General features: G+C 49.7%; 2 protein-coding genes across 2 annotated transcripts; both read right to left on the minus strand.

Moving 5' to 3' along the window:
• Positions 1 to 7,237: 7,237 nt before the first annotated feature.
• On the minus strand, positions 7,238 to 8,625 carry VC83_09597 (uncharacterized protein). The gene is made up of 2 exons (XM_024473010.1): positions 8,447 to 8,625; positions 7,238 to 8,394 (listed from the first exon to the last, which is right to left on the minus strand). The coding sequence occupies exon 2, from the start codon at positions 8,219 to 8,221 to the stop codon at positions 7,358 to 7,360; it is 864 nt and encodes a 287-aa protein (XP_024328778.1). The 5' UTR covers positions 8,222 to 8,394; positions 8,447 to 8,625; the 3' UTR covers positions 7,238 to 7,357.
• A 766-nt stretch (positions 8,626 to 9,391) lies between these two features.
• VC83_01724 (uncharacterized protein) lies at positions 9,392 to 11,660 on the minus strand. The gene is made up of 3 exons (XM_024465398.1): positions 11,540 to 11,660; positions 10,885 to 11,472; positions 9,392 to 10,825 (listed from the first exon to the last, which is right to left on the minus strand). The coding sequence occupies exons 1-3, from the start codon at positions 11,541 to 11,543 to the stop codon at positions 9,549 to 9,551; spliced, it is 1,869 nt and encodes a 622-aa protein (XP_024327250.1). The 5' UTR covers positions 11,544 to 11,660; the 3' UTR covers positions 9,392 to 9,548.
• Positions 11,661 to 14,127: the final 2,467 nt, after the last annotated feature.

Raw genomic sequence — 14,127 nt, forward strand, 5'->3', positions numbered from 1 at the left:
TGGAATAATTGCTCGTATTCCTTGTACTCCACCGGTATACTCGTCGGTGAGGATGCCTGGGCTAGGTCATCGAGCTCGGAGGTTGCACATAACTCCTTCCGGCCCTGGGAGGGTTTCTCCCGTTGTCGCGTGTCCGTCCGTTGTTCACACGCGCACTGGCTCATCACAACTTTCTCGTTCCACCAGTCGATCTGGGGGTTGTGTTTCTTGAGCCATGGCATACCAAGGATGCACGCATGGTTGTCCATGTGCACGATGTCAAACTGAATCGTTTCCTTGTGCCCGTGTAGCATGACCATTTCCAATGGGACCGTTTCGTGGGTCACCATTCCTTCATTAGTCGAGATGGGCTCTCCATCTACGACCATTAACGGGTATGGTTCGGTTTTCAATTGCGTCTTGAAACCTTGCGTGTCTGCTACTTTCTTTGTCATAAAGTTGCCCGTCGCTCCTGAGTCAATCATTGCTCGGAGGTGTTGCTGTTGTATCTTAGCGACCACATATAGTTGCATGCTGCCCGTCGTGGCGCATAGCTGGTCTGTACTAGGCCTCTTCGTGTCGCTCGCCGGTGGCCTACCGTCGAGGACTCCTAGTTTTTTGACTCGTCCGAGGAAGGATAGTATTCATCCGTTTCCAATGGTGGTCCTTGGGGAGATCGTTTCCCTCGCTCTTCTGCTTCGTCTAGCAGATGTGGGTATTTCTTGTATACCTGTTCGCTTTTGATAGGCAAGTCCCCTTCAGACTGGCTTCGCCTGAGGGCGTGAACTTGCTCTGCGTCTCTGAAGTGTATCCTGGGCGAGGATCGGGGAAACAACTGATTCTGGTGTTTCTTTTTCCAGTAGAGCTTGCAATCATCTTCGCTGCAATACTCCCAGTAGACATACGCGTGCCAGGGATGATCAGTCTCTGTTGCGTCTGTCATTGATAGTTCCCGCTGTCCTCTCACCCATGCACTATCTTCCCTCGGAGGCGTGGAGAACGTGTCTAGTTGCTCCATGGCTCTCCTTTCGATGCGTGGAGTGGGTCTCGCATTTTCCCGTCGGAGCATATCTCTGGCTTTCTCGTCGTACTTCTTCAGGGCTCTCCTGCGGTCCTGGTAGTAAATTTCGACGCTTTTCATATACTTCAGTTTAGCCATATGCTCGACATCCTTCTCCAGTTCTTCCGCTTCTTGGGCTTCCAACTTAGCTACGTCTTGGGACGTGCCAAGCAGCCTGCGGGTATTCGTTAGTTGGTCGTAGTATCTCCAGAGGTCATCCTTGCAGTCGTCCACCTTGCATTTTAACGGAAGTCCCTGTAACAGGTTCCCGTAGAGGTCTTTAAGCATGGGGATTTTCCTCTGGCCATTGGGCTTGTCTCGTTCGGCCCTAATCTTCGCGTGGGCGTGTTTTGCCATGCGTCTTACTACGTTCTTGCACCGTGGACTCATTGGTTCCGTAGGTGCGAGTTCATCGAAGGTCTCCTGTTCCGAGACGGTGAACGATTCCGCCTCCGACCCTTCATCTGAGCTCTCGTCTTCTGGGGTGCTTTCGCCGTTTATTCCCCAGTCCTGTTTGCTCACAAACGTTGCATTCAACTGTCCTGTCCAGGTGGCATTGAGTTGTTTGCCGACTTTGCGTCCGCCGTTCCCTTTCTTTGGCTGTCTGCAGTCTCGGGCCATGTGGCCTGGCTTGTCGCAGTTAAAACAGAGTCGTTCCTTGAATTGTCTGTCTTTCTTAGGGTCACGGGGTCGTCCAGGTTTGAACGTGGCATCGAGTTCCATTGGGTCCGACCAACGGTTGTCTCGCGGGTGTTGATCCCGTCGTCTGCCCTCGTTTCCCCGGTAGGGGTAACTTTTCTTGGGCTTGTCATAGGTCCGACGTTCCTTCTGGAATTCGTATAGTCGATTGTCGATTCGGACCGTATGTTCGATTAGCGCTACCATGTCCGTTGGTTGTTGTTCCAAACGGGCAAGTTCCATACGTATATGGCTCTTCAGCCCACGTCGGTAGTGGCTGATGAGTGCGCTGGCGTCCCATCCTGTCTGATTGCCGTATCTCTGGAATTCTGTGGAGTATGTGAGGGCGCTGCCAGTCTGCTTAAGTGCAAACAGATGGTCTTCTGCGGTCTTAATCTCATCGATGTCTCCGAACATGCGTCGGATTTCCTTACAGAATCCATTCCAGCTGCCAAACATAGTCTGCGTAGTTGTCATGCTTCCATTGGTACTTTCATATTTGAAATAGTCCTTGAGGAATGGTTCGATCCATCGCAGGGCTTCCCCCCTAAGGTAGGATGCAGTCCACAGGGCATAGCTCTCCTGGGTGGGAAACTTCTCGTCGTTGAAGTGCTGGTACAGTTCGACCTGTAGCAAAAACACCTCAAGTTCCTTTCGGTTGCCGGAGTAAGTGTCGGGCAACTTGACGCGTAGAGTTTCCTTGAGTTCATTGACGGTGGGTGCATCGGGCATCTCTTCGTTCTCAGGCTTAGACCTCTGAGACGAAGTTGGCGTGGTGGGGGTTTTCCCCTTCGAACTGACGACAGACATGTTGCTTTGTGTGTAAGCCGGTACCTCGTAGAAGTGGTGCTCAAAGTGTAACGCTGACTTCTAAACGATAGAAGACACAGAGGTTCTCTTGCGTAAAGGTTTACTTATCAGAGGAGGCAGGGGATCAGACACAAAGGCTTCAAGTAACACGTTACTAGTATATAACAAATACTGTATTGAGTTGAGCACGAAGCTCCTATCTAAGGAAATACTATCTACTTATATAGTGGCGTCGTGCCTAGTGGACTCTTGGGAACTCACTCGAGTCCTCGGAGTCCTGGACTCTTAGGACTCTTCTCATCATCCTGCGAGTCCATCACGTGCCTAGTGGACTCCTGGGAACTCACTCGAGTCCTCGGAGTCCTGGACTCTTAGGACTCTTCTCATCATCCTGCGAGTCCGTCACGTGATACTTTCGGAACTACTATTCCCCGCTGCCCCTCCAGGTACCAGGGCCGGTCTCATGCGACCTCCCTCCTTCCTGTCCTGTAGTTGGCCAGCCTTCTTGTTCCGTCGTAACACAACATTCTGATTAGCCACATCATCGTTGTCATCATCATGCGTCCATTCAGCACTTCAGCAAGGGCTCTCTTCAAAAAACTCAGCTTTCCGGTCGAAAGCATCCCTGCACCCCACAGATCTGCCTATGAAAAGTTTTTTGCTCCTGGTGGGGGCGCCAAACAGGTATGAGTTTCTATCTCTATATCAATAAATGGTCTTCTGACACGACCTTCCAGAAATTCGGGAGGATCAAATCTGCACTAGTGCGGTCTCGTGGTGGAAACCCAGTCCATCAGTCTTCATAAAATAAGGTGGACAAAGCTTGGATTATCAGCGTTTTCGTTGAAGGGGAGAAAGACAAGGCGGCCTGTCACATTTACGAGGACGGAACGGGAACTAGTAGGAAGGGCGATCATCGGGAATAATTAGCTGCCTTCTGTGCGTTTTGCCAGTATTAGATTACAGTTTTCACCGTAGCATATATCTCCCAATACGCAGAGAATTGGGCATCCCGTCCGCTCTGCCATACATGACCTTGCGATCGGTGGATTAGTAGTCATTTTTTATTTATTTTGTCCTTTCGTGCCTACACCTCATTTCACTGTACGAATAAAAACTGTAAGAGATATATAAATCGTCGTCGGAGTCAGGTTCTATAGGTAATTGTGGTAAATCAGCCTCAGCTTCCCTTTTCTCTTCTTCAAGATAGTATTGGCGGTCTCTATATTCAATAAAGACATTGTGGAACTGCTGCTTAACCCTATTCTGTTTGACTTCTCCAGTACTGCTTGGCCAAAGACTGTTAAATACGTTAAGATTCATACGTGGATCGCAAATTGTAGCTACCCCTGAATGACTCCATTGTTGATTCGTAGCAAGCGTATAGTACTCATTAAGCTTCTTATGAGCAGCGATACAAGCTAAAATCATTGATGATATACCAACTTCCTTCTGTAAAGCCTCAAGATTCTTTATCATCTTTAGATACTGAGAAATTGCGAAGTTGAGTGTTGGATATAAGCTTGCTTGTTGCTTTTGCGAAGGCTTAACAAATATAAAGAAGAAATTCTGAAGAGCGTGGAGCGTTATCCAATCCTCTGGTGTAAGAGCGATATCTCTCATACTTAGATCCATTTTCTGAGTAGCACAGATCGCTGTAATTGGCGTCTGTAGCTTAATGACCATTGAAACCGTTGAGTTCCACAGGGCTGGCATATCAAGTGATAGTTGTACCTTCTTAAGACCAGCTGCAATAGTCTGCTTTTGAAGAGCATCTTTTCATTGCCTTCGATTTCTGAATACATAGATATGTCTTTGTAGCTTACCAAGAGTATTCTTAACTTCAATATTAGTTTCAGAGCTTACTGGAATCCACGCAACTCCTTGCTCACACCATCACTTTCAGCTTGCTCAGCAGGGTCTGCCTTTAAAGTCTTGAGAGCATCTTGAACAGCGATATTAATAATATGGGCTGTACATCGTACGTCTCCTTCCTTGACTCTAAATGTCCACGGCTGTTGTGTTGTAATTTCCTGGTCTCTGGCTATTTGCTCATATTCCGCAAGCATAACAGTATTAGATGAGGCATTATCCCTTGTACAGGTAAAGACAGCTCCTGTAATACCCATATCTCCTGTTACAATTGCTAATTGTTGAGCTAGATATTTGCCACTATAGATAGGCTCTTGAAGATGTACAACGTCAAGTACTTTAGATTTCTGTTGCCATTTATCGTTGATCCAGTGTGCAGTAATGGCAGCGTAGTCTGTATAATTCCATGCAGACAATGCATCTGTCGTTATTGATATCTGGCCTCCTCTCTTAATATGAGAATGGAGCTCAAGTTGTAGCTGGCCTCAGTGATATGAGAACTGACGCTGTAGTTCTCCGTGTAGCGTATGAGCTGATATTGCCATAGTTGTTGGGCTTAAGAATTAAACTAATTCACATAATGAATAGCTTTCAACAAGGCGTATTGATAGGTTATTTGACACAATGAACTGTAGTAATAACTCCTTATACTTTGAAGGATTACCAGGTTGCTTTAGTAGAGCTGATGGGCGTGGGTTGAAGAACGATGATGTACTGCTTGATGCACTTGTCTCTTCTCATTTTTAAGGGCGTATGGTACTGTTGGATGCTTTAAGGAATAATGCCTCCATAGATTACCTGTCGACAATTGCTTTAGTCCTTGTGGCGGTAGTTATCCACAGCCTGGTTGTAGGCATATCATTTTTATGGTCGTCGGAGGCCGAGTATCAAGTAATTCCTGATGATATAAGCCCTTTGTGAAGAGCTTCGACGATGTTGGTGGTAGTACTACCCTTGGATGTTGAGGTAGATTAATCGATACGTCAACTGCTTCAACTGAAGGCTGAATAGGGGTAGGTTGAGGTGGAAGATGTGGTAACTATAGCTCTTCTATTTGAGAATAGCTCTCATGATCTGACGGCAAATCTGATAATTCTGAGTCGCTCATTTTTACTGTAATTGTCACATTACGATAGTATTTGAACCAGTATTACAGAATCAATTCTATGTCTATTATGTGGCCTTGGCTACTCTTGGCTATTCTTGGCATTATCCGTAAGATCCAGTGTTGCCCGAGTAGTACTTGCCATGAGTAGTACTTGGTGAGTCCCCGAGTACTACTGTACTCGGGTGATATTTTTGAGTACTCGGGGACTTGCCAAGTACTACTCTGAATACTCTGAATACTGCCAAGCCCTTGGCAATGAGGGGTAACTGGGCGTAGAATAGAATAGGTAATTGAAGCTTTCTTCCACTTGAACGTTCCATATTACTTCCTGACTGTGAAAATGAGTGGCTCTTCTCTGTCGCCAGTGCCAGCTGAGTATCAGTCTGATGCTTTAGAGCTGCCGCCCCTTATTCCGATGCTGCATATGCCTCTAAGAGTTCAATTACCTGATTCTACATCAATCCTCTTTTCGAAAGGGCCATTCTACTGTACTTTATTAGATACAATACCTGCTAGAATCCAATACCAATGCCAGCTACTAAAGAGCCAGACGACGAGTAATCTTTGGAAGCATCTTAAGAAGATGCACCCATCTGTGCATGCAGAATACAAGAAGCTATTCTCCTCAATTAGAAGCTCGTTAACACCGTCTGCTTCTGCTTCTGCTTCTGCTTTTTTCCAGCCCCGCCAAGCACCCAGTAATGCACCAAGCTCGTCGAAATATAGAGAGCTTGTACTCTCTTTTGTGGTATCAAATAACCTACCGCTATGCCTTGTGGAAAGCCACTCATTCCTGCAATTAGTTCATCATCTAAACCCTATGGTTTTGACAGTTAGTAGAACTACGATCGGACGGGATCTATATCGTCTATTCTGCTATCATAAAGCATGGCTTTAAGTAGAATTACAACAACATATTATAAGCGGTGGACGACTTGCAATAACAACAGATACTTGGTCCACTCGAAACTATTCTGAGTATGCAGCAGTTACAGTACACTGGATAAATAATAATTGGCAAATGAGAAATACTATACTTGACGTTATACACCTTCAGGAGCCAATCCACTCTGGTGAAAACCTTGCCAAACAGATGATACATGTAACAGACGATTATAGTATTACACCTGCGATCTTGACAGTTACAAGAGATAATGCATCTACGAATACAACTATGCTATTAGAATATGAGAAACTGGCATCGGCGCAACCTATTACCCTGAAACAACCATGGGATTTTACACCGAAAGCAGGAGACGTACGCTGTATTGGGCATATTATCAACATTGCTGTTCAAGCTACTTTAGCTTCCTTAAAGGCAACGCCTGACGAAAGGGTAGAGGCATACCGGCTTGAGGTTGGGGCTGCGTGAATACCAACTACTATTGAAAATGAAATCGTGACTGTTCTTGCCAAGCTCTGGCATCATATATATGTATTTTGGAACTGCCGTGGATGGAAAGATGCCTTGAAGAATTAGTGTAAAGCTGCAGGTATTAAAGTCTGTCAGTTGACACTTGATATGCCAGTCCGCTGGAGCTCCTCATAGTCTGGTGTTTGATTCCGGGTCTCTTGTATTTTATCAATTACTAGTGGAGGATTATATGGATATAGTCCTGCATTTCTCCAACCTGATTGAATTGTCCGGACAGTTAAGGATTGCCGTCGGATTTGTGGGAGGTCGGAAAGGAACGTACGTAGCTTATACTCATAGTCATAGCTACGTACTGCTTGGTCAAGTGCCTTTTGATGGAAGTGTTTGCACTGCTTAAAAACTGCTACATCAAGAGGTTGTAGTAGATGCGTAGTATGAGCAGGAAGGCAGCAAATAACAATGTTATGCTCTTCTGCTAATGTGAGAAAGCACTCCGTTTATGAGAGTCATGGCCGTCGAGTAATAGGAGGCGGGTGTCGTCTGGTGCCATATGCTCTGCAGATAGTTGAATAAAATGCATGAGGTATTGAATTGCAATGTCGTCGTTTGAATACCCACTCTCATTAACGATAACAAGAGCATTTGGCTCAAGGTTATCATTATACCATGAGTCCATATGAAGTTTCCCCGGAATGATAATGGCTTCTGCAATTGCTGTACCACTTGCATTTACTCCCTCAATCACAGTAACAGAGAGCCGATTCTCAGGATTATCAACAGTCCATTGCTTTACGCCAATCGGCACAATAACAGCTGTAGATTTATAACATCCAATCATGTAGCCAGTCTCGTCAACATTCCATAAGTTATATGGCTTAATGTTGTGTTTTGTAATAAGTGCGTTATATGTAAGGAAAAATTCCTCAAACACCTCTTTCTTTTGTGCCTGCTTTCTATGCGTATTTAAAGTCTTCGTATGAATCGAGTGGAATTCAGGGTGTGCCTTAAGGAAGCGTTGTAACCACCGTTGCGATGGGATCGTACGATCGGGTCGCAAGTCTGCAACAGCCCGTAAAACCATTGATCGGTTTGCAGGGACCCCACGCTTAAGTTGGTCATATATAAATTGACAAACTGCAGTATCTTGTTCTTGAGATAAAACTCGGTTTTGACCCCCGCGGGGAAAGAGAGGGGTAGTAATGTGTCGTCGGAGTGTCTCACGGTTGACATTAAACTTGCGGGCAACCCAAGTAATTGTATAAGTATCTGGTTGTTTCAAGTAGAATTGCCGGGCCTCAATAAGACGGTCAGCTCGACTTGGATCGCTATTCAAAGGCATCGTAGAGGGTTGTTGTTTCGACAAATATTATTATTTCATCTATGTGTCAAAGTGGCGGTGTACATGCACATATCGCTGTCGCGTGCACAGATCGCTGTCGCCACCTACGAGCGAAGCGAGTGGGTGGAACACCGAGTAGTAGCGGTAGAAATGGGTGGAAACGCGCGAAATACCTACAACATTAGAAAATCAACGTATACAAACGCCAACGCTGAAAAAACTTACAGTCGGAACAACGAATCAATCTGGCCCGGACTAACCTCCACTCCCTCAATAACCCGAGCCGTACCCTCTGGGCGTTCCACAGTTCTCAGTCCCCAGTCCCTTAACTCTCCCAACCCCTCACTCCCACACCACCACCCTCCTCCCCACAGTCCTTGGCGTCACCGGCACCCCCTCCTCAACCCCAACACTCCCCCGCGTCGGGGCAGTAGACCCCCTAGGCGACCGTAATTCAGCATCTCCGCCATGCTCTGCAGCTTCTAGTAACCGCTCTACCTGTCCCTCGAGTGCTTCAACCTTGCACACCCCATCCCATAGTAAACAATCCTCCCAAGTGTTAAGACTATTCACCTCCGTTTATTCGACCTCCGAAAACTCTTATCAGTCCGATACACCACCCCCAACCCCTCGCAGCGCGCACATCGATCTGCCGGGCCAACACAGCGGACTTTGGATTCGCGACATAGTGTACACGCTATACGCTTCCGCTTCGTCGCTGTGCCCAGGGAGTCAACGGCGGGTCAGGCTGCGGTAGGGGTTGGTGTGGAAGCTTGGCGGGTGGTAGAATTTGTATCTGCATCCCTCGCTAGGGGGGTACGGAGAGGAATTTAGGATGAGGTCGGTGGTGGTTATGGATGGTGTTGGGGAATGTGAGAGCGGACCGATGGGCGCCGACAAATGCCGTGTTCGCTCCGATGTGGTGGGTGATGACTAAACGAGTTGGGCTTTGCGCTGGGGAACGGATATACGGCAACTACAGATGGCTGGGATGAAGGTGGTCAAACGTGGAGGTGGGAGCGATGAGACAGGTTCCAATGGCTTAAATTGAATTACCAGGACCTATTTTTTGGACTTGGGGCAAAGGTACGAGCAGAGAGATTATCAGATTACATCACACTCACGACACAGCTTATTCACAGCCAAAAGAACAAAATAAACAGTTATATCTCTTAGTAAGAGTCGCACATAGATTTGCTTTCCAACTATCTGTTAGTTATATATTATCATACAGCCCAAGTCCCAACCCTCACCCAGTGAGCCTGTAGGACGGGCGAAAAGCTAAATCCAAAAAAAGAAAAATCCCATCTTTACATCATCCACCAATCTACTGCTTCGGGGTCATACCGAACTCCTCGTTAGCGGCAATAGCCGGGGGCTGGTTGACGCTCTTGTTCTGAGAGTTCTCCTTGACGACGTTGGCGGTGCCCTCGAGGGTGAGGTGGTAATCGCCGTTCTGGGAGAGGGTGTACTCCTCGCCGTTCATGTGCTTGAAGGTGAACCAGAAGACGACGGTGAGGACGCAGCCGACGATGGCTGGTCCGCCGAAGTCCCAGGTCAGGTAGGGGTCGCGGATGACGGAGGAGCAGGCGAGGCCGATGGCGTAGGCGACGGCGGTGTTGAAGAGGTTCAGCGCCGACACGAGACCCCTCATGTTCTTGGGGGCGCGCGAGTAGGCGATGCCGTAGGCGGGGACGTTGACGAACAGCTCCGAGATACCTCCGATGGCGAAGGGGATGGCCATGTACCAGATGCTGATGTTGGCGACCAGGGAGACTCCGTCGGCGTCAACGCAGTTGTCGGAACCGAACTCTCCGCACGGGCCGATCTTGTAGGCGTAGTAGTTAAGCACGGTGTAGCCGATACCAGCCATGGAGGACATGGCAAGACCGGTGGTGATGCGGGCAATGGGGCCGAAGTGGATGTTGCGCTTGCGCAGGAAGGGGTAGAGACCGTAGTTCAGGATAGGAGCGCAGACGATAATGGACAGAGAGTTGAAGTTGTTGATGACGTCGTTGGGGACACCATTGGTAACCAACATGGTGGACAAGAAACTAGCCGAGGAACCGATACCATTGTCGTTAAGGTACTGGATTGGGAAGAAGCAGAAGATACCGGTGGCCTGGAAAGCGCGGCGAACATCCTCGACGAACTGGTCGTTCCAGCGCACTGGAATTATCTTGCCAGAGGCGGCAATGACCGAAGGCTTGGCTGGCTCCCAGAAGCCGTGGCGGCCGATTCTCTTCCATCCACCCTGCGAGAAGCAGATACCCAGAACGCGGAAGACGTTGGGCAAATCAGATCCTGCCGGTGGGTGGAGAACGAGGCGCTTGCTGAGGTACCAGAGGAGGAGGGGAAGAGGAAGGTAGAGGATGAGCGGGAGAAGGAAGCCCAGCCAGAATCCAATGTACTTCTCAGCGTAGGTAGTAGCGACCTGCACGAATCCACCGACGTTGATGAGGAGGTAAAACCAGAGCATGACTCTCTCAGTCGTGGACTCAGGGTCAACAATGACTCTCTCGCCCGACTTCAGGGTCTTAACCTTGGGAACGGTGTCTGGCATTTGATCGAGGAGTAGGGGAGACACATTCGGCTTGAACATGGCTAGAAAAAAACTGTCAGCAAAAGCAATCTAGAAATCCCCAGGAATCGAATTTACTCACCACCACCGATAGCAAGAATGTAGACCGAGATAAAGTAAGGCGCCTTGGCGTTTCCGCTCTCCAAGAGCGGCTTCGCAGAAGCACCAACCATGAGCACGTGAGAGATACCGAAGACAACAACACCCCAGCAAATAAGCTTGAAGCGACCAGTACGGGCATCAGCGAGGTAACCGAAGATAAGAGGAAGAGCGTAGATCAACATGTTGAACGACTGGTTGACGGCATTGGCCTTGACGGTACCCATGCCGAGAGCGCCAGCGGTCTGCTGGGTGCCCTTGGGGGGAGCGCCCCAACCGTTACCACCCTTGGGCAGCGGGCGGTTGACGAAGTTGTTGATGAGACCCACGACACCGTAGTACGAGGCACGCTCGCAGAACTCGACGGCGCAGATCATGTAGGCGACGACGGGGAGGGAGCCGGGCACACGGCGCAGAGTAGCCTTCTCCTCATCGGTAGGCTTGTTCTCATAGTCGTCGTCGATGGCGATCTTCTCTTCGGAGACGTTGGTAATGGCATGACGGTCGATCGAGTCGGTTCTGATTCCCTTCTCGTCGGCGACGTCAATGGACTGGTCGATTTCCCTGCTTGCTGCAATCCGGTAGAGTTAGCATGCGATCTCCTTCCTCTTGCCTTTCTTGCAATGGTGAATGCATACCCATCTTGAATACCTGGAGTGTGAAGCGCACACGCGACTAGGAATAGGCCAAAGGGGTTGGAGATAGGAAGACAAGAAGAAGCGGGAGACGCGACGAGGGTTTTATTGTTGCTCCATGGAGGAAGGGAGCTCGGGGAGGGAGGGGGAGGGGGAGGGGGAGGGTCGGGATGAATTGGACTAGGTGGGGCCTTTTTGGGGTGGGTGTTGGACGAGGGAAGCAGGGGAGGAAGGAGCAAGGATAGCAGGGATTAGGAAGGGTGTGGAGGGATTTGGAAGGATGGACAAGGGTGGACCAGGGTGGACCAGGGTGGACAAGGGACAGGGGATCACATGGGGAAGGAAAGTAAAAGCTGATGGCGCGTGCGTGTCTGTGTGTGTGTTTGTATAGTACGGGGAGTACGAGGGAGCTAATAATCACGAGTAGTCGGGGAATGGGGAGTGTGGGAGTACATGATGGTACTTGGTAGGGTCTAGATAGATAGAGTAGATAGATAGAGTCTAGTTAGATAGAGTCTAGATAGATAGGGTCTAGATAGATAGGGTGGTCTAGATAATAGAGGCTAGATAGATAGGGTCTAGATAGATAGAGTCTAGATAGACCACCTTCCCTTCTTCCCCGTCCTACCCACTCTCCCTCCCACTCCCCCATTTTCCCCATCCATTCCCCCCATTTCCCCCATTCCCCATCACCTCAAACACACACTTACAAAAGAATACAACGGTACAAACCCGACCAGGGACCACGAGGGTCTTTCGCACCCAAGACACCAGGAACGACTGACGCAATATCTACAACAGTACATCCCGTCATCCCCCCCCCCAAAACGCCAACAGGCACACCAACCCCCCCATCCCCAATCCGGCAGGAGCAATGGGAACGTCCGAGCTTGCGACGTTGCGATCTGCCGGGCAACCCCTGCCCACACCCCTGCCCACACCCCTGCCCCCTCATCGCACCAACGCCACCCAACCCCGCCAATGTACCGCCCAGATAGGAAGGTGCTTATCTCCTCCCCCATCGGTACCTAGCGCCGCATTAGCGAGCTGCCAGCAAAGCTTAAGCGATGGGCGCCGGGGGGCGTCGCAGCGGGCGTCCCAAAAGGCTGCGAGTCGTGGGTCGCGCCATCGCTCTAATTCGGACTAGTGGGACTGAGTACAGTAGACTCGAATGGGTCCCCGGACTAGGCTAGTAGGTCCGCGAGAGTTTGACCGAGATGTGCCATGATATTGCGCCGTGGGGACAATCAGCGCAGGGAGTTTGCAAACTGGAAGGTGAATAGGCAAGTTTTTAGTGGAGGGGGGATGCAGATGAATTGTCCCCGGTATACGGAGTACGTACTAAAAAGTTACGGTATCGTACTCCGTACGTATGTATTGTAAGTGCCGTATAGGGATTAGTGCCATTCCGCTTCGAGCTTCAATTGTTCGGTGTTGCGGCGCTGTTTGGTCGACGTGATGTGATGCTGTACAGTCCGTAGTTAGTGCGTACGGAGTACGGGGTATGTCATGGCCATGGCCATGGCCATGACAGTATTGCGAGACACGATGATGTACTATCCTGTTCATCATCATGTCCACCACTCGAACAGTGCGTGCGTACCCCCAGATGCAACCCTCCTCCCAATCACCATCACTTTCCGGTTCTCCCATGTCTCTAGGATGATCAGGATGATTTGATGCACTTGTAGAGTAATCCCCCATCGCCGAAGTGATGATGATCGCTGCACATCTCCCCGGGGCAAACCCGCGTGGCAATCAAGCAAGTGGCAGGCATTCGTCGAGACATCACAACCTCGGCCACCCACCACCACCCCACGCCCACGAGGCAACGACACTGACACAATATCCCCAGCTTCACCCACGCGCGCATAGAGGAGGCTTGGAGCGGGCGCGCGGTCGTGACGCCGTCACGCCTCATCTCACTCTTTCCCATTTCCACTTTCTCAATGCGGACATCTCTAAACATCTGCTTATCGAGCGAGAGTCTGTCATGTCAACCTTCACCTTCCTCCTGCTGTGCTGGCCCAATTTTGATAAACACGCAACTAACTATACACGCGCACGAATCCGTCTCATTAAAGCCTAGCCACTTCCAACACTTGGGAAAAAGGGAGGTTGGACCCCCTCTCCCATTTCTCCCCACACCCCCATGCAGCCGCTGGTATCGCTATTGCCCCTCCCATCCCTGCGCCCACGCTACTACCCCCAGCCGCTGTTCCCGAGCTTCCAGAACGAGCAGGCGATGCAGCAGGACTGGCGGTTGGGAAGGGTGTGAGTGGGGCGGGGGTGACAAACCCATCAGTTAGGCCAATTCAATTGCACGAGATAGTGGGCCGAAGTCGTGATTTAGCTGCGGCTTTCGGTCTCGCCTAGTCCGTCCGCGCTGAAACAACGCCCCTTGTCTCCATTAATTCGCTCGTTCGTTCGCCACCGCCGCGCTGTGGTGTGGCGACGGCGAGATATACGGAGGTGTTGTTCATAAGTTTTGTGAGTGGGTCGGGCTAGGGCCCCCTGCGTAGGCTGGTTTGGCAATTCTGGCCAAAGTACCGATTCTCACGCGTCACGAACACTTGAGTGTGAGAGCAATC

The sequence above is a fragment of the Pseudogymnoascus destructans genome, assembly GCF_001641265.1.
Source record: "Pseudogymnoascus destructans isolate 20631-21 unplaced genomic scaffold scaffold_3, whole genome shotgun sequence".
NCBI classification, from domain to species: Eukaryota; Fungi; Ascomycota; class Leotiomycetes; order Thelebolales; family Thelebolaceae; genus Pseudogymnoascus; species Pseudogymnoascus destructans.